General features: G+C 35.5%; 2 protein-coding genes across 2 annotated transcripts; one reads left to right on the top strand and one right to left on the bottom strand.

Moving 5' to 3' along the window:
• Positions 1–1,375: 1,375 nt before the first annotated feature.
• Positions 1,376–9,890, bottom strand: LOC126974261 (26S proteasome non-ATPase regulatory subunit 1). Its single transcript, XM_050821715.1, has 2 exons — positions 9,240–9,890; positions 1,376–4,032 (listed from the first exon to the last, which is right to left on the bottom strand). Exons 1-2 carry the CDS (start codon positions 9,757–9,759, stop codon positions 1,487–1,489), a joined length of 3,066 nt encoding a protein of 1,021 aa, XP_050677672.1. The 5' UTR covers positions 9,760–9,890; the 3' UTR covers positions 1,376–1,486.
• Positions 9,891–11,329: 1,439 nt separating this feature from the next.
• Positions 11,330–27,616, top strand: LOC126974267 (signal recognition particle receptor subunit alpha homolog). The gene is made up of 10 exons (XM_050821723.1): positions 11,330–11,565; positions 11,653–11,905; positions 13,230–13,346; positions 14,481–14,607; positions 15,103–15,244; positions 16,736–16,868; positions 18,844–18,986; positions 20,487–20,642; positions 23,683–23,875; positions 26,052–27,616. The coding sequence occupies exons 1-10, from the start codon at positions 11,449–11,451 to the stop codon at positions 26,480–26,482; spliced, it is 1,812 nt and encodes a 603-aa protein (XP_050677680.1). The 5' UTR covers positions 11,330–11,448; the 3' UTR covers positions 26,483–27,616.
• The last annotated feature ends 311 nt before the right edge of the window (positions 27,617–27,927 follow it).

Genomic DNA, 27,927 nt, shown 5'->3' with positions numbered 1-27,927 from the left:
TTTCTAATTTGTGGACTCTTTTTGGGTGTTTTCATTTATTACCCCTGATTGCCTGCCTAATAGTGTTCATACTCTGGATTAAAAAATATATATATTATCATATTCAGACTAATATCAAAATTTTATTTAATTAACACGGCTTTACTCACGGTTAATCGTTTTGGGTGCCGACTAGTTTCGGACCATTTGGAGGTCAGGGTGAGTGTAGTGGGTTCGCAATTTTGTCCCATCTCATACCCAAAGCCGTTTTAATAAATAAAGTTAAAAATGTCTTACGAAAATTTTAATTTTGTATCAAAATTGTTTTACTACTACTGTTTTTTTTTTTGAAGCATAGTTGTACTCCCAACGCACACCAACGTAATTTCGTGTATTGCAAACGAACACTAGCGCTCGGACGCTATAAGCGAGCGATGACGATTCGTAATAGGACTCTTAACGAGCCTCTTGATCGAAGCTGTTAATAGATTTAGGTGGAGTGCGACGAATTGTGTAGACTTATGTTCTATATAAACTATTTGTACTGATGATTAAACAATTAATGAAGCTTAGGTTAATGATATCAGTCTTATCCATCCAGGATTGGAGTAATAGTTATTAGAAATAGTAACTAGTAAGTGTGCCTACTACGCAGTATGTCCGGTTGGATACTAACTATATTAATATACTTATACCTATTTAAGTAATTATATTAACTATAACAAACAATATTTAACAATAACTATATTATAATTATAAAGAGTTAAGGATAGGTACTGGATTCTCGTTCTCATTAGGTATTTTTTTAACACTTATGATGGCGTGATATATAACTTTATGTAGAATTCTACACTGAAAAAGTAGATTATTTTATGTTACTCTCACGACTTAGGCAAATACATGTAAGCGTGTTAACTAATAAAAAAATATATTCAAAAATTTAAAACGCACATAAGATTATATCCTAAATATTATAACATAAAATGAGCCAAAACATTTATTTAATATGATGTAAAAAATACTTAGAGGATCAAATTATTTCGATCGGCGTACACTAGTCGATAATAATAACGATCTCCGGACTGCGCGCGAAAATTTCGTGGGTCCCACCTCGTTGTCGAGGTGGGACCCACGAAATTTTCGCGCCTGTCGTCTGGCGCGGGCGCTTGTGCGCTCGCGCCAGACTGAGGAGCTAATGGAATTGATGCAGAATATATAGTAGGTACTTTAATTTTATTTATTGTAATTTTGTCTTATTATATTGACAAACGAAAACCAATTAAATGTATTCAATGGAGATCGAAGTTTTATATAATATTTGTTTATTTGATTGAAATTATATAGGTATTGCTTTTTTAACTGTTGTGCTATCCCAGCACCAAAAAAACAAAATAGGTAATATTAATTTTTTATTGTTTAAGTTTCATTATTCAGTTAGTACAGAACTATATATTTATCAAATTGTACCTTACTGTTAGACAAATGATTATGAATATGTGAAGAATAATTAATCATCCAGATATTCAAAAGGTTCTGGAGGTTCAGGTTCTTTCTCTTCTTCTGTTTTAGGTCCAAATGCAGCTACAGGTTCAACCAGTGCTTGTTCACCATCGCCAGAATGATTCAGCATAACAATACCCCCAATAGTTACATCTTTCAGGGGCGTGTAGCCAGAGCCATCAACAACGGAAATACCTTTTAATTGTTGCCGCATTATTCTTGCAGGGTTACTCAAGATTTCAAAATTAGGCTCAGGTTCCTTTTTCTTCTCGGACTCTTTCTCTTCCGTCTCCTTTTCTTCTTTCTTAGCATCTTTAGATGATGTAGCATCTTTAGATAATGTAGCATCTTTAGATGTTGTAGCATCTTTAGATGTTGTAGCATCTTTAGATGTTGTAGCTTCTTTCTCAGATTTTCCATGCACTGTTATATTCGGATTCGGAGATTTTGACTGTTTCTTCTCATCTTCATCAACATCCATCTTAGAATTTGATGATGATGTAAGGCTAGAAGAACCATCCGTCCCATGCGCGCGCCTCCTTGCTCTAGCAGCAGCAATACTCAAAACAGCAGTGGTCACTCTTTCTCTTTCTTCGCGCTTTTTTTCTTCCAATGGCGCAGGATAGGCGTAAAGCGAGGGCTTTGCGTTGGACTTAAATTCAAGTTGAGGCATTTTCAAATCTGAATTCAGTGCTATGATACACGTTGGAGTGAATGCCAGGGAAAGGCAGTGTGCCAATGGGAACCAATACCAGTACTGAGTAAAAACTAGCATTCCAACAACAGCAAGCATATTCATATGTCCAGTTCGGTTCTGTAGAGAGACTGTCACATTTCGGCCACCTGCATCGATAATTCCTTGAGCAAGGATTGCACCAAATTTAGCCATTACGTCTTCATGCTTATTGGAAATAACCTGTGCATACAGCTGACGGAAGTAAGTAACTTTAGGGCAAAGAACCTCAGTCTGCTGTATGAGAATCATAGCAGAGGCGATCAGCGCCCCTTGACGTACAAAGTTGACAGGGTCAAATTTTACCATGGGTTCTAAAAGACCAATGGCCTCACGGTTTCCTGTCCCAGCACAAGCAATTCCTAAAGCCATAGCAGCTCCATAACGTACATGAGGATTATAAGATTCTGCTAAAAGTGACACAACAGATGGACATTGTTCTGGTGTCCTGAACAACAGGAACCCTAAAGCTGTTACTGCTGCTCTTCTTACGTCATCATTGACATCAGATACAGCCACATGAAGTAACGTACGGATCGAGTCGTTATTTCCAGTTCCACAGTATGCTGTAGCTATTGTATAGCACCCAGCTCGGCGCAATAGAGGATCCTTATCACGAAGTAGCTGCTGCACAAGAGCATCAGCTTCCTCAAGACGTCCATACATTGTAAATGATATGCCAATAGCTAAGCCACGTAATATCTTTTCATGCTGAGTCTCCTGTGCATATGCCACCATATCTTCTATGGCAGCAGCATGCCTTGAACCTAACATCACCATCCCCATAGCTATACCAGCTGCTTCACCAGTCACTGCATCATCTTGATATAGATTAAATTTCAGTTGCTCATAAACATCTTGCCTATGAGTACCCATAGCTGCTAAGCCTAGCCCCAGACACCCACCATGGCGAACCATTTCATTTTGGGCATCTTTTAATTGTGTTAAAAGATAGTCAATGATATTTGCACCATGGTTAGCGTGAATAAGTCCCAATGCATACAGACCACCTCCCTCAGAATAGCCTGATGAAGGTCCTGCTTCCTTAGGTAAATATGATTGCATGAGAGCTAAAGATTCGCCTTCATGGCCCCGATGTATCACACCTAGAGAGGCTGTGACTGTCAATTTAGCCCAATTTGTGGCTCTGGCAAGCCATTCTAAGTTATCCCTTAAGAACTGATCACTGGTGGTTCCTGCATGCATAAATGCATTAGCTATAACAGTTGCTGTATGACAAATCGATACTCTAATTGCATCCTTTGTATTTTTCAGTACAAGCATATCTGCGTGATTCGACCGTATTAAGAACTGTAATTGTAGGCCTATTGATACATCTCCACCCAGTATAGATATTAATTTCTCCACCCTTCTCTGGTGTTCTTTTTCTTCATCATTCAGACTTTCAATGTTTCTTTCTGGTTTTGTTTCTTCTGTGGGTGTTTGATCGACCTCCATGGACGACTCAGGGAACGGACCACCTTGAGGCTGTGGTTTTCCTCCTAATGCACTAGGAATTGGTGCAGTCACTCTAAGTGCCTGCAATACTCTTCCTAGAAACTGTTGGGTGGCTGAATCATATAAATCAAAGGCAATTTGATAGGCCATCAGGACAGACTCTTGAGGGCCATTAGTGAGTTTGTCGAGTATTTCGGCAACTGAAAGAGGGTCTTCGAGAAAGATAAGACACTGGCACATGTTGACATAATCTGGTATATTTAGTCCTCTATACAGTCCGACCAAAGATCTCAAAACTGTACTGCGAAAACCACGATTCTGGAGAAGACTCATTGCAACAGTAAAGGCATACTGAAGCATTCCTGTAACAGACAAAATATTTATCAGTAAAGTGTTACTGGCAAAAATATAAGATGTAAGTTATTCATGAATATAAAGACGTGAAGTACAGGAGCTACACTTTTCAACTGCAGTCTGTTATATGGTCAAAATTAAAGAAAAAAACCATTGGTCATCATGTCTAGGATATTCTATAAAAAATTATGCTGAGGATATACAACATCATCAACTTGACACTACCTACTGATTTTATGATGAAAATATATTAGTCAAAACATTTCTGAACAACTATGGACATTTTAAACAAAAGAGGTGTTATACGCATTCAATTAAGAAGAAGCAATTGTCACCATATTTAAAAATACTGGCAATTAAAATAAAATGTTCCACATTTGAAAATTTCAAATATCATCATAAATTTCAAAATATTCTATTCGATTCGAGCGTTTGTTCGCAGTTTTTGTTGACATATTGTGCTATATAAAAATAGTTTTTAAATTCCCGCTAAAAAAATCGAAAATTCGGGAAGTATGTATGTAGGTGTGTGTGTATGTTCGGATGTATGTAAACCTCTTATAACTATTGAACGGCTAGACCGATTTCATCGCAATTGGAGCCTTCGAAAGGGCTTGACCAAACTCAGAGTTTGAATACAATTCGGACCGGTAGATTTTAAGAAATCTAAAAAACTATGAAAAAGTTTTTTTTTTCATATGTGTTTTTTTAAAACAACTTTCAAAAAATCACGTCGATCGCTATCAAGCCAGTCAAAATCGGTTGATTCGTGCGTGATTTATTTGTGAGGAAAGAAAATCGAAAAAAAAATATTTCGTTTGATCAATTGAAACTAAAGGATTCTTTATGAGGCTAAAAATAACTGGGTCGAATGCCACCAACCCCATGAAAATCGGTTCATTCATTTAAATGTTATTACAGTTTGAAAATGAAAAAGGAAGGGTTGTATTAAACTATTACCAGACTTTTATTATAATTTAAAGTTAAAATAAGCTCTTCGAGCTCAAAATCGTCATGTACTTATGATTATATATTATTTGAAGCGTTTAGAATTAGCGGTAAGTTGCAGGGATGGCCTTTCGGGTCAACGGTTTTCCTAATTTTTTTTTTGTAATCTTGATGTAAAATTAAATTACCGGTGGTACCATAGTAACTCTTCTTCAAAAAGGCTGTGTGTCGGAACAGCTTGGTGCAGTCGTTCCACTGTTCACTGGACCTCGACTAGGTTTCAAGAAACCAGTTCTTTGAAGACAGAGATCAAGAAGAAAACGATGTACTGATCGACATGTTGTGAGCCAAGATTTGCAACATCGGAAGTCAACCTACAATATCATGAAAAACAATCTTGAAGATATTAAAAACGTGAAGGTTAGCTTATGGACTGTCAGGAGGAAACTTCTAGATGTCAATATATACACAGTCAAAGACTAGCTAGAGGTCCTCAATTACTCCGTGGGCACCATATTGCAAGGATAAGATTTTCTCAAAATTTTGAGACATGGAATCATGATAAAGATGTAGAATGGAAGTTTAATTTTCTGATGCAGCCAGAATCTCTTTATTTGGTGAGAACCGACGTCGTAAAGTGCTAAGAAGACCAGGAGAGCGTTATGCAGAAGGGCTCTATGTTTCGGGCTGGTGTAAACTTCTGAAAAACTAACAAAATCAGTTTTCGTAAAAAATTGCTATCTTGGTGTACTGTACTTACAACGCTACATCGCGGAAATTCTAATTCCTCGTGTACAACCAGCGTTAGGCGTTACAGTAAGTGCTACTGTGTTTATGGACAACAATGCTCGAGGACACCAAGCGGGTGACATAGACACTTACTTAAGTGAAGTCATGATCCGCCATTTAGATTGGCCTGCACGAAGTACCGACCTTAATCCCATTAAGCATGTATGGGATATTATAAAATGATGTGTTTGAGATGTGCACCTAGCCGCACAGAATATACGGGAGCTTAAAATTGCTAATATGGCTAAATGAAAGTGTTAGAATTGAAGTATTACCCAAGAACACATAATGATTCTGCATGCCTAAAACAATTTAATTTAATTGTAACTTTTAGTAAATATAGGAAGTCAAATGAAGTTACCTTATTTTTTTGTCAAAATGAATAATTTCCTAAAAACTTAAGTAAAACAAATTAAGATTTGAGAAAATTTATTGAATTAGGCGTTACTTTGTGGAAATCCATAATTATACAAATGATTTAAGTTTTCTTTAGTGTCAATTCCGCCAATATTTGTTTTTAAAACAATTCGACACATGTTTCGCCTCTACACGAGGCATCCTCAGGATGTGTTGTCTCGCCAAAATCTGACACAAGACTTTAGTTTCGTGCCGGATTAAATGTTAAAAACTTAAATCATTTGTATAATTAAGATTTGATTTAATTACCCAACAAAGGTGTTTTACATGAGTAATATTTATTTTATTTTGTTCCAACAAACCCCTTTTACAACTTCTAATACTAAGGGTACAATAAATCAAAGGTGACCATTTATTTGCAAATACATATAGATAAACTTTTAGTCTGTCATATCCGAAATCCCTCATGGATCCCATCTTGCCCATTAATGTTCATATTATAATTTGATAACAATTAAAAATTTTAGGTAGAGTTTTAAAGTTTTATGTAAAATAATTCCATTGTTTCACAGTACAAAATGAAACTAACATAATATTAAGATTTAATATAGGTACTATTTGAATTGAAAACAAGTTTAAACCCGAGTAGTTAGAGAAATCACTTAAAATTTGCAAATTGGTTTCTTATTAGACTAGACTGAGATTAGAATCTAGATGAAAAAATACAAGGAATTTAATAAAGCAATTAATTGAGAGCCGATATTTTTATACACAATATTTTGGGAAGCCTCACAACAACAATAACAAGCAACATAGAAAAGAAATATATAATCTTACAGTATCTATTATACTTGTACTAGCATGGTGAATTAATTTTTTTTTAATTTAAGAGGGGGCAAACATGTGAGAGGCATGTTTGCTTGAATTGAAACACCAGGGTCAAGAGATGCCTTGCCGTAAGTTGGGAGTATGCCCTAACCTTGAAGCTTGGTCATATAAGCTAAGGCTTCTAATCCCGCAATACCGAGATCTCGGTATAGCGGGATCCTGCGCCACTATACAATCCCCCGTGATGCGCGATTACGGGCGTGGGATCCGCGGGAATTGCGGGACTGATAAATATAAACAGTAGTTTGGACATGCTGTTTCCTTCAAAATGTTTTTTTTTTTGGTTGATTTTTAATTTTCTTTGTGTATTTTATGAAAACGATTTGTTTTGTTTTGTTTTGATAATTATAGAGAATTTGTTACTGTTTTATTTGTGAAAAAAAAACGGTATAATTTGATTGATCTCATTTTAATAGTAATATGTAAATAAATGTGGAGTTGCTTAATTCATTGTTTTATTTGCCTTAAGCAACCCGCAAATACCGAGATTGAACCCAGGCCGGGGGATTGGAAGCCCTAATATAAGCTCTGGTAATTGATTTCACATGGTTTTGGGAGGCTCAGTAAACCCATCGGATTTGAATATTGGTGATTGTGTCAAACAGAAGAAATTGGTAATGGGAAGTGCCCACCCAGATGTGAAAAGAGTACTCATGTCTAGGCTGTTACACCAAGCATTTTAGAGTTCAGTTTGGCCCTCTCCTCCAAGTGCCCATGGTCCAAAATGTCACTTAACATATTGAAGCCAAGTATGCCAACAGAAGCTGTGGCAGAGTAGTGATCTCAAATATGAGGGAATGGCAACAAAGGGAGACTTTTTAGCCATGAACTCATAAACATGTGTTTCAAGCCCTATTCTGAGAATTTGCAGTGTGTGTAGTGGTAGGATGGCAGGCTGGAGATAGGCCTCTTGATAGTTCACAAACACAATTTTATATTGGTTTTAAGTAGGAGATTGATAAATCTCAGGATGTACCAGCTCAATTTATAGTGTCCCTTACGACTCAACATGGCACTACCACTCATTCACTAACACAATCAGTTGTGTGACACAGATAAATAACTACCCACAATTTGACAATTACTTTTAAATTTTAGGGTATAAAGCTATACCTTATATATCCCATAGTCTATTGTATAGTCTAGTGTAGTAAAGACCATAGTATGATGTGATATAGTAACACTTGCTATACCTTATACATTCACGATATTTAAGCAATTTGTTCTCTCTTCTCTCTTTGTTCAATCACTTTTAACAATAAAAAAAACAATGTACAATCAAGAGATTAGGTTTCTTTAGGTTAGGTCTTTTAAATTTTTGTTGTTCCGCAAATTAGATAGAAATGTAGATACATTCTGTGTAGTTTACATTTTAGTTATACTGAAAGAAGGTTTGCACATCAGTGAAAATAATAATATTCTTTTATTTTTTTTAGGGTATGTTATACAGTGTTACTATAGTTCTTATATATTGTGAATGGACTTGTTATAAGGCCCCATTTAATCTCCTTTCGGCTTTATCGGTAGTTTTGTAACTTCCTGTATAATGTACCACCTCTTTGAAATAATGTGAGTTGCAATAAAAAGATTTTGAATATGGGTTCTTTGAACATAATGCTGTCTAGTTGTGTACTACTGTGGCACCCTTTCTACCATAAAGCAGTTTGAGGATGCTCTAGCTGGTGAAATTAGTAGGCTAGTGTAACTTGACCAGTGCAACTCCAAAAGTGACTCAGAATTTAAGGGTATTTAGAAACCAGAGGGGCTCTTGTAATGGGCAGGTATTTCTAAATGGTGTAAAATTTCAGTAGGTCTGTTTTATATATAATATTTTATTTTTCTTTATTATTGTAACTTACATAATTATTTGTTAGTTTTCTTTTTATATTAAAAATTATGGTCTATGTTTAGTAGTGTAAGTAATTATGTTGCTAATAAAGTTTAATATTATTATATCTCATCTCTCAATCTCATAAAATAGATATATTTGGTAGGTGACAATGTGTACATTTGATTGATATTGCAACTAAACAGGAGAAATATTTCTTAGGCTGTATCCAATTTTTCTCTTTAAAAAACATTCCTAAGATGCAATGACAATTATTAGACAAAAGAAATTAGTCAAATCCTCATACCAGTCAATTGACACTTAGCACCCTAACCCAGGCCTTCTTAAGGTTCCACTAAGATGCTTTATTGTAAATAAAATTAAAAATATAAAAAATAATCTCACCTGCTACATCATCAGATTTCATGATTGACTGCTCAAAGATGTCCATTCTCCTAGTTTCTAAAGCGAGTCCAAGTGCCTGTCGGTATTGTCCATCGTCTAAGCATCTAAGAAACATACGATTCACGATTGCTTCCAGTCTTGGATCAATAGTTTCAGCTGCATTGTCTATAAACAAAGCTTTACGCTTTTGAGTGTAGAAGTCGATCGCTTTCGCAATGGTCGTATCAACATATTCGTTTCTTGCATTGACATCAAATAGGTCTCCTGCACCGAGCGCGTAAGTAAGTGAGTCCTCAAAAGCTCCAAGATGGTAATAAACCTTACTTGCTACTAACGCTGCCAGCTGGTGTTGCGAAAAAACTTTATCTTCATGTAGGATCTCAATTTTCTCAATTGATTCGGAAATTTCTGGCCAGAACTCATCAACCAGGTTGTCCAGTCTCTTGAGGGCAAATTCTTTTACTTCGTGCATTGGCTCATCTAGCAGGGATATAATCCCCGCGGCCGAAGTGATATTCATAGTGAGTAAATATTGTTAACTTATATTCAAATATTATGATTTTAATACTATAAAGCAAGTTACCAACAATTTATAGCTTCAACAATCACCGCAGCGCAATGAATTAACAATTTTCATTCGTCAATACCAATTTGACATTTTAAATTTTTACATTGTCATGAGCACAGCCACAGCCCACAGAGTACTTTTGTTTGAAATTCATGAGCATAAGCCAAGATCCATAGACAGTTATATATACTTTACAGATCACACTATACGGACTACGGGATACCATTGTTCCCAGTTCCAGTGAAACTAATATTTTTTTAACTTTATTTTTACGCTTTTACAATATGATCCCAGAAAATGTACATAACAAATGTGTAAAGAAATTTAAGAATTGTGTGGTAAAGGTTACTATTGCATAAATGATTTTCTTAATGTTACCACAGACTGGAAATAGAGCGAACACCCTCAGTAATATTTTACAAACACAGGAATATTTTTTATGATCCGTGTTACATAATAAAACTTATAAGAAATAAATACTCTGGGTGATTATACAATTTTAATGGACAAGGATGGCATCAAATTAGATTACTAATTATCACAGCATGAAATGTAACAGCAAGGATTTGTATCTTGCTAACAAAGTTAAACAAGCACATGGGGAGGTGCACTTTTACATTGCAAAGATATTCTAAAATTAAAAATGTCGTGCTTGATTGCTCTGTTACAGTAAAATCTATGTATCACGATAACGCTTGATGAGTGCTAGGACTAAGAATACAAAAAAAAACTATTTTATGTGTTGCTAATATAATTATATAAGTAAACTAAAATTTCTATGAACAGCTCTTTTTTTTAATTTCCTATATATTTAAGAATTGAAAAAAGATTGAATGGAAATTAAATCGTTTTGTTCAAATCAAATCTGTTTTTACTGGATGTATTATTTGTCTTCAAGTATAATCATTAAAATGTATATACTTAGTATAATGATATATGAAAAGTTAAGATTTATTGAATGCCAAGTTAGCCAAGAACACATTTTGGTGTCGTTTTTTGGTTTGATGACTGACGAGAGCTATAGGCGGTGTCTAACTGTTTCTATAACAAATTGAGTAAAGCGTAAAGCCTATAAAAAATGTCACAGTCTTAGGTTTTCGTTGGGATTTGTTATAGGAACACGAAAATAAATTAAATATATGTTGTCAAAAGTGCCGCTTGGCAAACATTATCATACAAAGTGAAATTATATCGACAATGTTCATTCGATTCATCAAATCTAATGTTATTACGTTGGCTAGCATTATATTTCCATTCATTAACAGGCAGGACTGATTGTATATTCAACTCGCTTGTTTTATTATTACGCCTGTTATTCTGACGAAATAACGGGCCAGGTGTAGTATGAAAAATTATCATAAAGTAGGTTTCTTTGTATACCCTCGAGTCTATTTTGAGCTCTGTCTGTAAGTGCTTATCTTCTGTGTTCTGACTCGTCAGTCGTCAACTCGTCACTCAGTTTGAAAATTAGTGAGTTGTCAATATAATGTCAGTATTTTTTTTTGTTTGTAGAGGTTAGCTTAGCTGAAGTAGGTATTCATTCAGGTTTAGAGTCCAGTGTTAGCTCATAGCTGTCAATTATTGTGATCGAAACAGCTGGTGTATTAGTTAACTAAAATTATTTTATAAAAACTAGCTATAATGTTGGACTTATTTAGCATTTTCAGTAAAGGGGGAATAATGCTGTGGTGTTTTCAAAGTACAAGTGAAATTTTTTCACCGTCCGTAAACGCTTTGATAAGAAATGTGATATTACAAGTAAGTACCGACGATTGCTTACGTTTTAATCGAATTTATCGAAGGCCAACAGGTTTATAATTAATAATTCTAATTCAATGGTTTTAGGAGCGTTCGGGAAATAATTCCTACAACCACAATGCTTTAACTCTTCAATATAAGCTTGATAATGAATTTGAATTAGTGTTTGTAGTAGCGTATCAGAAAATACTACAACTCTCATACGTGGACAAGTTTCTAAACGATGTTCATCTGGAGTTCAGAGATAAATACAAAAATGATCTGCAGACTGGAAGATTTATTACGGATTTTGATTTTAAGAGATCATATGATAGCATTCTCAAGCAATGTGAACAGTGGGGTATGTTGAACTTTTATTTGAGTCATTATATCATGTAATTATAAATTAAAATGTCAAATTTATTCAGACAAAACAAATCTTATAACTATATTTACAATATTATGACTACATAAAATTAAAAACATCATTATGTGGAAGTGTACCAAAAATACTGGCAGCATTTCCGCTGATCTGTTGACCGAGATAGCTGCCAGCGCTTGGGTTTCCAGTAGCTTTATTGAGGCGCGAAGATAGTATTTTGAACATTCTCTGCCCCTCTGGGCCCCACGGGCCAAGTGTCTTGACACCAAAGGGCACAAAGATGTATGAAAATACATTCAATACTAAACAGATTGAGTATCAAATGCCAATGAATTTTCATAACTCACAATAATAATATTCAATTATAATAATTCTGAATATGTCTGTAATTCCTCTGGATCATGAATGGAATGAATACAGGCATCACATCCAACCGGCGACCCCCCCATCATGATTGTCTGCCTACTTTATTAAACACATTCATTAGGAGTCCTAGAAAGTTACTTTAGGAGGTTTTGGGTTCTAATTTAGGACCCAGTTTTCTGTTCCAAAGTTATAACCATTTATATTTTCTATTATGGTCCAATTAACTTATTATTATGTACCCATCATAGGCTACATAACGGGATTGTTGATTTGGCACCAATTATAATTTTGGGAAAATAAAAAAAACAGTAATTTTCAATTCACCAAAGTATACTAAAAAAAATTGTATTTTTAATTATGATTGTATTTTCCAAATAACCACTTTTATCACATAATATTATTATCATTATCCAAAACTATGTTCTAAATAATTATGAGTACCTCATAAAGTATTATTCAAACTTTTCGAGTTAGACAGTAAGATGTTCTTAGTCAATAATATTATTTGAACATGTAGCATAGTCTTCCCCTATCATCATTGACCTACTGACTATACACTTATGACCAATTTCTTACCAGAGTAAGCTTTCTGTGAGCATCCAAGAGAACCCAAAGAAAATGCTTTCATAGCCTAATTATAATATAACTGTGTGGATTCACCTCTCATACCTTTTATCACACTTGTGTTTTTAAAAGTACGGACAGACTCTAATATTCACATTAAACATACGCAGACTCTGTATACTGGGTTATCTCTGTATGGAGTTATGTTATTTGTCATTATAATTATTTCTTTCTTATTCTGAGCAAAAGTAATGCCTTCATTAAACTGTTTGCAATGGAGGACAGTATATTATAAATTGTATTAATATTGTGTTATATGTAAAAAATAGTTTAAACAAAAATCATTCTTTTAACACTGAAATTTTCAACACAGCTAAGTCACAAGCAAAAATGCCAAAACAGATGAGGACTTTTGAAGACTCTCAAAAATCCAAAAAAACAGTTGCATCTATGATAGAAAGAAAAGGTGAAGAGAAAAGTAAGAAATCAGGTAAATATTATATTACCATCTAGTATTACGAAGTATATTTCATGTGGAATTTCTTTATATATATATAGGTTCATAAAAAAGTCTTGAATCATTTAAATTTTCTCATGACTTCCAATTCGAATAAGTTACATTTGGTGTGGCAAACAATCCTATGAATTTTTTTGACATCTTTGTGTGACACCTCTGAGATTGGGGCCTATCCTGTTTAAATTTCCTCCCAAAAGATCGTAAAGTAATACAGTACATAAATAAGTGTTAACACTTAAATGTTAATATATGTTAACCATAAACTTAGTATACTAGCATAATGACAAACACTCTCCTCGTTACAGCAAGACTATATTTAATATGTTCATGTGTGTTAGTTTTACAGATGTGTTAGTGAAGTGTGTAGTATTTTAATTTTGGTCAATTTCTATGAAAAATATTTATAAACAGTGTCATATTCATGTATTACAATATTTTATTATCGAACACATTTTTTTAATTAATATTATATTAATTAAAAAAATGTGTTCGATAGTTAATATTATATTAATTAAAAAATGTGTTCGTTTAGAAAATAGAATGTTTATGCAGTAAACATTATATATATATATATATAAAATGTAATATTTAGTATTCTAGTGCATATGTTCTACGAAAATAAACATGACAAATTAGTAATGAGAATCAGTATTTACCTGTCCAATGTTTCTTTAGTTGGATTGTTGCTATATGTAACAACACAATCTAACACAGAACATGACACCATTACATTTTTTAATTGATATCTGTTAAAAGACAGCACAATAACACTAAAAACACTAAAATTAAAATGTGGTGCATTTTGACAGGAGACTAATGGATACTAAGTTGTTTCAAAATGGTTTCATGTTCTTCATCTATTTTGTCTCTTTCTCACACCTAGGTTTTTATGTAAGGATAGTTATCTCACTCTCACACAGGGTTAGTCTATAACGCTAGTATACTAAGCTTATGGTTTTTACAGTAGGTAGAGTGTACTAAAGCTAGAAAAGCATTTATATACCAATATATTATTTATAAGCAAAGATATATTTGCGCTTGCTGGTGTGTGTGTGTCGGTATATATTATATACTCTTGGTAATAATTCTGTCAAATATTATTTCCAGTCAAGATAGTAGAAAACAAAATTATACCTAATGGGAAAGTGGAAGAACCAGAAACTGATGATGTCATTGCAGCAAACAGAGCAAAACTTGCTCAAAAACTGGCCACAAAGACTAAGAAAGAGGCAAAGTATGTTTTTTATATAACTATTATAATAATCAAACATACATAATTATAATGTATATAGATGAAAAGAATAAGTGTTAGTTTAGGTTAACTAAAGCTAGTTTTTGTTATAAATAATTTTGTATACTCTGAGGATTATTAGAGGGGGAAACGATTTGTTATCAGCAGCATTAGTAGAAATCTATAAATGTTTTGTTTAATTTAAATTAAACAGATAAAAAATTATCATGTTTTGCAAACATATGGTAAATTATTAAAACTTTCGTGAGACATTGTTTACTTATTTATTAATACGGCTTTACTCATGATTTATCAGTGTGGGTAACGACTAGTTTTGGACCATTCATAATGTCTAGCAATAACCGTCTCTTAGGATGGGACTCTATCAGGAACCCACTACACTCACCCTGATGAAGGATCTACGAATGGTCAGAAACTAGTTAGTACATACACCGATAAATATTTAACTATATTGTTTTTTTTTTTAACTTGAAACAGGAAGTCTCCAAAGAGCCCCAAAGCAGTGGATAGATCGAAGAAACCTCGGGTGTGGGAGCTCGGAGGAGACTCTAGGGACTTGCCCTCGCTCAACTTTGGCACTGACCAAGAAGCTGACATGGAAATAACTGCTGATACTGAGGCAAGTATGCATCTAATAAGTTTCAATATCATATGGCACATTTTATTAATTAGGTATTTTATCGTTCATGATCTACCTTTCATCTCTTGTGATCAATCACGGTTCAGTGACGATCTGACCATTATATTTTTTAATCAATATCCGTTAAAAGACAGCACAATAAGACTAAAAACACTAAAATTAAAATACGGTCAATTTTGACAGGAGACTAATGGACACTTAGTTGTTTCAAAATAGTTTCCTGGTCTTCATCTATATATATATATATATATATATGTCAGATAAGCACATGGTTCATTAGGTTTCTTTCAGAGAGCTCATGAGGCACCCAAATAAAGCTTTATACCTATCAAAAATCACAAGTGCCCGTTTGTTTTCTGTTCTGTCTGTCCAAATGACTTCTGCTTCTGTTAAGTTATCTACATCTATATAAGACACTCTTTTAAAGAAATTAATATTATTATTGTTCATTGTCAGTACATTTACAAAAATAGTCACCTTTTTGCTCTTAATGGTGATTATAACATTAGAAATAAGGCATTGCTTGTAACCAATTCTAGTAGGATTTATAAGATACAAATTAGTTTTAAGGGTAAATGTATACACTTTTATAATAAACTCCCAGCCACTGTTCCGGCATTATCTATAAATAAATTTAAATGTTTTATACAAAATGTCTAAGTGATCGGACAGCCTGGGACTAGATTATGTTTATTTTATAGCAATAGCAATGATAGTACAATATTGTATATTTTATTAAAAAGAGCGCAAAAAAAGAATGCTGGGAGAGTTTCTTGCGCCGCCCCTTCTCTCTTAGAGCGCCATTTGTTTCCGAAGTGGTAGTAATATCTAGTATATTAGAAATGACATCAAAAATAATTCTTCTTAAACATCTAAAATTTTGAGAGAAAAAATTGCCTTTTTATTTTACCTGTAAGACACAAAGTGGTATTTGGCCCACTTGGCTATATCAATAAGAAACCAAAAATCGAAACTTAAATCTAATGAGTTTACCTATTGCAGTTCATGTCTAAACTGTCCACTCTAAAAAGCGATTTCTTGATTGGTTGAAGCCACATCTTATAGAAATTATTACGTTTTAATTTCATTTTGATGTGGCTTGATTAACCACGACCATCAAACACTTATCATCATCATCATCAGCCGGAAGACGTCCACTGCTGGACAAAGTCCTCCCCCAAAGATCTCCGGTATTCCAGCGATCTTGACCAGATCGTCGATCCATCTTCTGGGGGCCTATCAACACTGCGTCTTCCTGTACGTGGTCGCCATTTGAGGACTTTTCTACTCCACTGGCCATCTGTCAGTCGAACTATGTGCCCTGCCCACCGCCACTTCAGTTTCGCAATCACTTGGGCTATGTCGTAGACTTTCGTTCTCCTACGGATTATTCTGATTCGATCTCGCAGGGAAAACATACACTTATACAATGAGATTAATAGTATTCTGATAAATTTGATGTAATCGCAGTTGGTGGGACAAATGAGAGGAGCTATCCGCGATCTGGAGGTGGAATCGGAAGATGAGAGCAGCGAGGATGAAGTGAAGCAGAAGACCCAGAGCAGCTCCAAGAAGTCTGGCGGCATGTTTAGTATATTTAAAGGTGCGTTCCTCTATACAGAATTATAAAGTGCGTCACAATTTCCCACTTTTTCGCCGCCTTTCCTTTCTTCACTTTTTTTTGCTAGTTTGAAATAAAATACCTTTTAAAGGATAAAAACGCGTCGAATTGTAAATGCACGTGCGCCTAAAAACCTAGTTTCCTTTCACGGCATCACAGACTAAAAAGCCATTTGGCATAAATTACTGTTTCTGGCCTCTCGCGCTCTTTTTCAGAACGATGTAAGCTGAAATGTGTCTTGCCTTTTTATTTTACGCGAACAACTGCCGCATTATGATTTGATAATTTGATCTCGGCGCAAATTGTTTACATTTGAGATAGATTTGAAGAGTCGAAATCTTTGTTTCTTGATCTCTAAAACAATTTCTCTAGCGTTTTTAACCCTTTTCCTATCTGCCGCTGTAAACCGACCCGAGCGGGGTGCATTTTTTATTATGAAAATAAGAACGAGACGAGCAGGACTTTCAGCTGATGGTAATTGATACGCCCTGCCCATTACAATGCAGTGCCGCTCAGGATTGGTGAAAATTCCCAAAAATTCTGAGCGGCACTAGAGTTGCGCTCGTCTCCTTAAGACATAAGATGTTAAGTGCCATTTGCCCAGTAATTTCAATAGCTACGACGTCATTCAGACCGAAACACAATAAATGTTACACATTATTGCTTCACGGCAGAAATAGGCGCCGTTGTGGTACCCATAATCTAGCCGACATCCGCTTAATTCATGATTGTGTGATTTTCTTTCCACACAATTTCCCACTTTTTCGCCGCCTTTCCTTTCTTCACTTTTTTTTGCTAGTTTGAAATAAAATACCTTTTAAAGGATAAAAACGCGTCGAATTGTAAATGCACGTGCGCCTAAAAACCTAGTTTCCTTTCACGGCATCACAGACTAAAAAGCCATTTGGCATAAATTACTGTTTCTGGCCTCTCGCGCTCTTTTTCAGAACGATGTAAGCTGAAATGTGTCTTGCCTTTTTATTTTACGCGAACAACTGCCGCATTATGATTTGATAATTTGATCTCGGCGCAAATTGTTTACATTTGAGATAGATTTGAAGAGTCGAAATCTTTGTTTCTTGATCTCTAAAACAATTTCTCTAGCGTTTTTAACCCTTTTCCTATCTGCCGCTGTAAACCGACCCGAGCGGGGTGCATTTTTTATTATGAAAATAAGAACGAGACGAGCAGGACTTTCAGCTGATGGTAATTGATACGCCCTGCCCATTACAATGCAGTGCCGCTCAGGATTGGTGAAAATTCCCAAAAATTCTGAGCGGCACTAGAGTTGCGCTCGTCTCCTTAAGACATAAGATGTTAAGTGCCATTTGCCCAGTAATTTCAATAGCTACGACGTCATTCAGACCGAAACACAATAAATGTTACACATTATTGCTTCACGGCAGAAATAGGCGCCGTTGTGGTACCCATAATCTAGCCGACATCCGCTTAATTCATGATTGTGTGATTTTCTTTCCCGATGACTTTACATAACGAAAAAAATTTTTGGTAATTATATAGAGTTACAGTCCTTAACACTGATAAAATAATTACTCTGCCAGAAAATATTACCAAAAAAAGTAGGTGGTCTGCTGGCATTCCTGGTTTTATTATCATTTTTGATTTCATAATTTAAAATATTCCATGGGCCGAAACACGATTAGGCACAGTTATTTTTAGTGAACTATTTAGATTTAAGCGCTTCTCATAAAATTTTTATTAGTTGCTTGAAATAACAAAAATCATTCCTGGTACGGTGTTTCCGGGACGATACGTCATGGGTTCCTTCAAAAAAGCGTGTACACCTTCATTAAAGGTCGGCAACGCTCCTGTGATTCATCTGGTGTTGCAAGAGAATTTGGGAGACGGAGATCACTTAACACCTGGTTACAGGTCACCAGGTGTTACCAGGTCGCTCGTTTGTTCTCCTTTTCCATAAAAAAACATTTGATTTCAGGTCTCGTGGGCTCAAAGGCGCTAGATGAGGACAGTATGCGACCCGTGTTGGATAAGATGAGAGACCACCTCATCGCCAAGAACGTGGCGGCAGACATCGCGAACAAACTGTGCGATTCTGTTGCTACTAAGCTTCGTGGAAAGGTAAAATGTGTTTCTGCAAGTTATTAATACTTTGAGCAAAACATTTCCATAAAATCTTCTCGCCCCAAATACCACAGTGTCTGAAGACGAAGGTTTTCAACCAGTGTGTGTTGCTAGTGATGACTTACGGTACGCTAATGTGATCGCGAACTAAGGGCCTTATTCTTATATCATGGTTATTTATATATATTATATGGCTTAGCTCATGATCGTTCAGAGGGCAATGGAGAGGGCTATGCTCGGAGTTTCTCTGCGAGATCGAATCAGAAATGATGAGATTCGTAGGAGAACCAAAGTTACCGAGATAGCCCATATGATTGCGAAACTGTAGTGGCAGTGGACAGGGCACATAGTTCGACAGACAGATGGCCGTTGGGGCAGTAAAGTTCTCGAATGGCGAACACGTACCGGAAGTCGCAATGTTGGAAGGCCCCCCACAAGATGGACCGACGATCTGGTGAAGATCTCCGGAATACGTTGGATGAAGGCAGCGCAGGACCGATCGTAGTGGAAGTCTTTAGGGGAGGCCTTTGTTCATCATTGGACGTCTTCCGGCTGATGATGATGAGAGCAAATCACCCTGAAACCCAACACATCTTATACCACCACAGGACGTACGTCAGAATGCGAATGAATCGCACAGCCACTTTCTTGAATAAATTCTATCTATCTATTAAGCCCATTTATTCTGAGATAGAGTATTTCTCTTAACCAATGACCTCTACTATATACCACTGGACTGGCGGCTGTCAAAGTGCTTTTGTGCCTGTTTGATGTTCGCCATTTTGGTGCTGTGTTGGCCATGTAGCGAGAGTCTGCGGTACTAAAACTAGTGATGACAACCTCAGCAAAACAAACATCTATAGGAAAACTATTAAAAAAAATGTGTACTTTATTACGTTGATTCAAATTTCATACTTAAAAATGCAATAATACTTTCAATATCATCAAATGCAGTTGGTAGCAATGGTATCGGTCGAACCATGATTGTCCCAATCCTTGATATCACTAACCCTGTAATCAGACACATATTAAATCAGTCCATCGCCTCTGTTATTTTCCCTGATAGCTGGAAAGAAGCGTATATAATTTCCTTACCCAAAGAACATTCACGTTCATCCTTTTACACGTATGGTATAGTGTAGGGACTCCTGTTTCCGCAATAAAACCATTAGTATGGTTCCATTTTACGTGCAGTATTGGCCAGTTACTCCAACCAGCCCAGCTTCTTCCAGAAGTTCAGAAAATTTCCTGGGGTGTTCACAGACTTCTGGAGGGACCTCGTATTAGTTAAGGGTTTTGCCCGTTGGTTGGTCACCCCTGCATATTCCAGGATTACGTGAGTGACCGTTTCGTCCTCGGCTAGACAGCCTCTACACTTAGGACGGTCCGATACGCCGATTGTGAAAATTATATGTATTATGTGCGTCACACTGTATAGGTACTATCAAAAATCTTGACCAAGGGTTACTTATAATTGATAAAATTGTTATGTTATAGGTGCTTGGCACTTTTGACAGCGTCGCGAAGACGATAAAAGCGACGCTCACGGAGTCTCTCGTCCAGATTCTGTCTCCCAAGCGGCGCGTGGACATCCTCCGTGACTGTCTTCACGCCAAGCAGCAGGGCAGGCCTTACGTCATGGCATTTTGTGGTGTGAGTATTATCTTCGTCACTGTGAGCCTTTCATATAGAGCTGCTCGAATTATTCGGGAATCAACTAGCTTGGTCCTTTATAATACCCATGGTATAAAAATATACTCTGACTGGCGGCATTCTGTTCCCTTGACAGCTGGATCACGTGATTGGCCTTAGAATCCTCATCACTATGGAGGGTAAAGGCAAGGAGAATCATCTCATATGGGAGAAAAGTTGAAAAAGTGTCCAGCTTATGCTGTAAATAAATAGTTCAACAACCTTCCATAATCGCGCTGGTGTAGGCACAGGGTATGGTATGAAGTATGGTGAATGTAGCAATTGTAAACGAATTGAAGTATGACGCGTAAAAATATTTAATATTATTGTCGACTAAGGTAGTTAAATATTGAAAATTTCAAGACTTACGTTGTACAAAGCTATGTAGTAATTATATTTACTACCATAAAGTATTATTATAGGGAAACGTGCACCTAGAGTGTTTTATATATATGTTTTTATTGATGACTGATGCGACTGCAGCGCCATCCTAATTTAACGCATTTTGACGGACACATTTTAATATACACAGATGATTCTCCTTGCCTCTACCCTCCATAGTCATCAATTGCGATGCTGTCCTCAAACTATTTTCGAATTTCATTTTTTTGAAACAAAGCTATAGACTTGCTATAGATGTGGACACGACAATAGCGATGAAATGGCGAGCTGTCACCATGACATTTGATCACAATTGTCAATGCAATGTCTTGCCACTGTGTGATTGAACTACCCGAGCAAAATGTGTTTTTAAACTTAAAGCAATTATGAACTAATAATTCAATAAATAAATTAATTTAAATCCAAATAGATGACTCACACGAGTTTTTTTTTATTATTTTTGTTTAATACATCACTAAATCCACAGAATTTAAGTTCTATTATTATAATACTATTCTAGAACTTACTTCTAATAATTGGTTTACATTATTTATAATAAGACGTGGTATTTGCGTGTGTGTGTGTGTGTTTCTGATTGTGGATTACTTTAAATTTATACCATCCTTTAGATTTTTATTAACGCTCCATATAAAGCAGTCCTTACTGTTATTAAAATTGTTTATTATAGTTGCATAGAGTGCGACATATTACCGAATAATAATTGGTGTGACTCAGCGGGACTTGTGTGTGTGTGAATAGAGACGTGTGTCTAGTGCGAACAGACGGCACTCGTAATTGAATGAATAGTTCAGTTAGCTCAATACTGTCGATCCTACTATGAACTATGTTATGAAGGAAAGAGAGATCCAGAACCTTGCGCCTGTCTTCAAGTGATATCACGTTATGAAACCTGCAAGATTCGGGGTAGTCCACGTAATTGTGTCGTGCGCGATAGTTGAGATGTTTTATCGGTCTTGGTATTCAATAAACTACCAGACTCACAAATTCAAGAAATATATTAAAGCTTCTTTGGCATGCTATGCAGATAATATAGTATGTAGATTATATAGAAGATACTCGCAATAATGCATGGCTCTTGTCTGATTCTGTGCAAGCCATTTTAAATTATATAGTATACTAGCTGACCCAGCAAACGTTGTATTGCCGATATTAAAATCGCGGTACAGAAGTAACTGTTGATCGTAGATGGGTGAAAATTTGAAGTTTTGTGTATTTTTAATGCTGACTCATAATCAAAAAAATAAAAATAAAAATGTCAAAAAAATTAAAAATAAGCATTTCGTGTGGACCAACCTTTTACATTTAGGGGGATGAAAAATAGATGTTGTCCGATTCTCAGACCTACTCAATATGCACTCAAAATTTCATGAGAATCGGTCAAGCCGTTTCGGAGGAGTTCAAAGTTTAACACCATGACACGAGAATTTTATATTAGATATTTTTTTTTATGAAAACAAGGGACGAGTCAAGCAGGACGTTCAGCTGATGGTAATTGATACGCTCTGTCAATTGCAATGCAGTGCCGCTCAGGATTCCTGAAAAACCCCAAAAATTCTGAGCGGCACTACAATTGCGCTCGTCACTTTGAGACAAGATGTTAAATCTCATTTGCCAAGTAATTGTACTAGCTACGGCGCCCTTCAGACCGAAACACAATAATGCTTACACATTACTCCTTCACGGCAGAAAAAAGGCACCGTTATGGTACCCATAATCTAGCAGGCATCCTGTGTAATGGAACCTCACACTGGTAGGTGAGAAGTAGAATATGCAATTTTGTTTTTATATGACTTATAAGATGGGGTGGATTTTTTCTTATCAGTTCTTCTCCCCATGTGATAGCCCCTTTACGAATTGATGTAGCTTCAGTCGTTTACCAAGTGTTGTTGCAACATTAACGAGTATGTTACTGTCACTCCCTGATCCATAGGTTTCACAATACGTTAGACAGTCTTCAGATGCAGTTTGGCTGGACACTTGTCACTCCTTTGTCACAAAAATAAAGCTTTGTGAGTCCTTGATACGACATCCCTCACCAAACCATGACTGATGCTGGCTGACGATAACGTTTCACTTTTCCAACCACTATATAATAATTAGGCGGCGTCCATAAATTACTTGAGGTGTTTTTTTGAAATTTCTGTCCCTCCCTCCCCCCTAGTTTTGTTCCAATTAGAATTTTTTTTGTTTCAATCAGAAAAAAATTGCATGATATTTGCCGAGACCCCCGTCTCTGCAACGTAAGATTAGATGAGATTTGACTCGACCCCCTCCCCCCCCCCCTTAAACATCTCACGTAATTAATGGACGCCCCCTTATTTGGAGCTTACACTTTGTCGTTTTGCTTGATGTAGTGCTTTTATTGAATCTTATTAAGTTTAAATTCCGCTAATATCTGTCTTTAAATTAATTGGACACGTGACACACGAGGCATCCTCAGTAGACTCGCCAAATTCTGAGAGATTAGTCTCGTGTAATTTTAGGCTAAAAAAAGTAAAATGACTAGAAATGATTGAATTTCCTAATATAACTAACGAGTTCCAAATTATAATTAAAAATAAAATATATGTATATATCATAAAACTTGAATATGTTGCAGGTGAATGGAGTGGGCAAGTCCACCAATCTGGCTAAGATATGCTTCTGGCTGATCGAGAACGATCTGTCCGTGATGATAGCGGCGTGTGACACGTTCCGTGCGGGCGCCGTGGAACAACTGCGTACGCACGTGCGGAGGTTGGACGCACTGCACCCCAACCGCTCGTGTGTGCGTCTCTACGAAAAAGGATACGGTGAGTAAGAATAGTATATTTCATTACTAGTGTACTTGTTCCGACTGTCAACCCTCACCTTCGACTGCGCTTCGGCTCGGGTAGACATTTGTCGGAACTCTTTGCAATGACGGTTTAGCACGTGTACTGAATAAAAATGTTTGAATTTTTATTCAGTACACGTGCTAAATTTTGAATGTATTAAAACAGTTGTTTAATACAATTGCGAAAAAATGAAGCAATTTAATATAATAATGAAAACACAATAAACTCAACTAACTAAAATGGCGCCAACCGTAAAAGAATATAAACAGAGATTTTTTTTTTGTTTTCTTCACCCATTCTGGGTAGGCAAAGGGAACTATGCCCATACAGCCAAGTATTCATCGATTTTTTGATATGAATATTGATATAAAATGAAAATGAAATTTAATGAGCTGAAATGTTATGTTAGGTTATAACTCATTGATACAAATCATTAAATCGAAATTGAAACAAATTAGTAGCTTCTTTTTAATAAGTAGCATTAAAAAAGTTCTATTTTTTTTTTGTATTAACTTCGTGGTTGGATTTTTCTTTTTAATAGACATTTTTTTGACAATTGGGAAAGAGAACGCACGAGTTCGGAAAAGGTAAAGAAAAAGCTCGAGTATGTAATAGCCAACATCCCGAACGCTATACGTCCCTGTAATACGCCACTTTTTGAGCAACTGTATTAAAAATATTTTTTGATGCTGAGATGTCGCGAACAGCGATAATATATAGTGTGAAGCTTTAGTAATTTTTGCAATTGCTGTGTAATAAGGGGTATTAAAACACGAATGTGGGTCTATTGTGGTAATAATATCACATGAGTGTTTTAATACCTAATTATCAACAGTTGCATACAGCACTTTATCTACACCTACATAATATGAATCCTCTTTATAAGATTCTGAAACAGTTAGCTTGCTGCTAACATTAAAAAAGCTAGTCCTAGTAACCATAATATCATCCAAAGGAGTGTTATTATAAAAACGGATGATATAATGTTGTACTGAATTTCATTACAGATTATAAAGTATTTACTTTATGGGCCTTGTAGTAACCTGAAATAAAATGATTTATTTATGATTATTATTTATTACAACACTCGTTTGGATGATGTAATGGTTATTAGGACATGGGTGTTTTAATGTTGGCAATAAGCTAACTGTTTCAGAATATTTGATAGAGGATTTAAAGCATGGGTGTAGTAGATATAGATATCATGTTAGATATCATTTATCTAGGTCGTCGGTACGTCTAGGAAGACACTGACAGCTGTGAAAACGTCGAAAAAAATTGAGATTGACAGTTAACTGTTAACCTTTATTTTGAGCAATGCACGCACACTAACACAAAGTGAAATACAAATCGCGAGTGTAAGACATAGCTTTACACGCACACTAAAGTAATAAAACTGGCCTGTTTTCATCGGTTTTCCAGCAGCACGAGGATCTATCCAGAGTCTAGACGTATAAATTATTAGTCTATATACCAGTCGGAGGCTACTTTGCACAGGATGCCGGCTAGATTATGGGTATCACAACAGCGCCTATTTCTGCCGTGAAGCAGTAATGTGTAAACATTACTGTGATTCGGTCTGAAGGGCGCCGTAGCTAGTGAAACTACTGGGAAATGAGACTTAACATCTTATGTCTTAAGGTGACGAGCGCAATTGTAGTGCCGCTCAGACATTTTTGATCTTTCAAGAATCCTAAACGGGCATTACAATGCAGTCATTGTAATGGGCAGGGCTTATCAATTACCATCAGCTGAATGTCCTGCTCGTCTCGCCCGGTTATAGAGGAAAGTTTTAGTATATGATTTGTTAAGTTTTTGTATATATTTTTGTATATATAAACGGTATTTGTTGGAGGTGAGGAGGAGGAAAAAGTAAGTCTTTGAGCTTTCAACGAAAACGCTGTCCCTTTGAGATATAACAAAATAATAGTTCTACAGAAAAGTCTGCAATGCCATGTGTCTTTCTATTAAGGATAAAATACTATATCCATTTTTTTTTCTATTGGCAGAATATCGTCTGTCGGGTCAGTAAGTATTTCATACAATGGGAATAGAACGAATGAAAGTTATGACAGTTCCAATAAGCATAGACACGGTTATGAATATATATTGAAAATATATTTTTTATTTAATCATTTTTTTTCATTTATAGGTAAAGACGCAGCCGGTATTGCAATGGAAGCGATTCGATACGCTGCCGATTCCAAAATCGATGTTGTCTTAATCGATACAGCCGGCAGAATGCAAGACAACGAGCCACTGATGCGCGCTCTCGCCAAACTGATCACTGTCAATGAACCGGACCTAGTCCTATTCGTTGGAGAGGCACTAGTTGGCAACGAGGCGGTAGACCAACTCGTTAAGTTCAACCAAGCGCTGGCCGATTACAGTTCATCGGCGAATCCACACGTTATCGATGGCATAGTGCTGACCAAGTTCGACACAATCGACGATAAAGTTGGCGCGGCCATTTCGATGACGTATATAACTGGGCAACCGATTGTATTTGTGGGGACGGGACAGACATATACGGACTTGAAGGCGTTGAACGCAAATGCGGTGGTTCACGCGCTAATGAAGTAAGAGTGGGCAGGGTTATGTAGAGTTTTGAATGTGTAGATGTGAATGACAGAATTGGATTTTAAATAATATTTCTAAGAAAAAATTTTAAAAGAGGCGTTACTTTCATATAAGGCATATAATACCTATGTTAAACTGTTGTAATTATTATGACGGGTACTCACGATATATATTTTATATATTTGATGCCGATATTTCGATCCAATTACATTAATCGTGGTCACGGCGGAACTGCGCTGGCGGCGAGAAACACTTGACACATTGACAGTTGACACTAATAGTACATCAATCTGTCCACTTGGCGCCTAGTTCGCTTTGGTCTTCGATTCTCTAATTCACGACACACACTACTGACGACGTCCATTCCGAATCTTTTTGTTGCATTCGTAATATATATCGTGCGAACCAATCATAATAATTACAATGTTAAAGTTCCGCGATGATAAAAGTTTAAAAACATATATGTTAAACTACTTTTCAACAGTCCTTAGATGTGTGATGGTAGAAAATTTTAAACTACCCACGTAAACAACTAACACGTGATTCAACGTGTAAGATATTTGATTGCAATTTGTTTAACCCTACGCAAAGTACTTATCAAAGCTGTGTCTATTGCTATTAAGAGTAATAATTAGCGCTTGACAATATTTTTTTTTTGAGATGATGAAAGAAGAGAAAGCTGCTTGCTTTCACTTTCATAATTTCTAAATGTTCCTAATTATCTGGCCCTGTTGTTATATTAAGAATTCCTCGTTCGTTGAAAAATTAACACCTTTCATTTTGTAGGAAATGAAAAAAGCACTTTTATATCATTTATTTCCTTAATATATTTATACAATAAATACTATTATATTAGTTTTAAATTTATGAAGTTTCTACAAAAATATAATTTATATATATTTATAATTATAATGAATTAAAAATGATATTATTATTTAAAAGAGACAGTCATCAACGTCTATAGGTTCATAAGTCTGCGTGATTAGTATAAGCAGCCATCTTTTGTTATGTGTACGTTTCAAATTACAATATTTTCCATAATACTTCTATTCATACTATTATATATTCCATATCTTTATTATTGTCGGTAATGGATTGATTTTCAATTATGTTAAATAAATATTTATTTTTATACTACTTTTTTTTCGTTTTATTTAAACCTTTTTTTTATACGACTAAGCCTTTTTAGCTTCGAGTTAATTTTTATTATTTAAGTATTTTATAGAAAGTGCCGTAGTCATGATGTAGCTAGGTAAATTCACTTGCCTTAACATATTTTCAACATTTAAAAATATATATTTGTATTATAGAATCTGTATAAAAAAATTGATCATAATGTAGATTTATTACATTTTATAAGGGAAACATAATTTGTTTATGTAAGTTTTAGTCCGCATCGTAAAGGTTTCTTTTATTTAATTAATTGTCTTAATATTTTATTAGTTTGC

Source organism: Leptidea sinapis, chromosome 32, assembly GCF_905404315.1.
Source record: "Leptidea sinapis chromosome 32, ilLepSina1.1, whole genome shotgun sequence".
Lineage (NCBI taxonomy): Eukaryota > Metazoa > Arthropoda > Insecta > Lepidoptera > Pieridae > Leptidea > Leptidea sinapis.
Note: the sequence above shows the minus strand (reverse complement) of the source record. Positions and strands in the feature narration are given on the sequence as shown.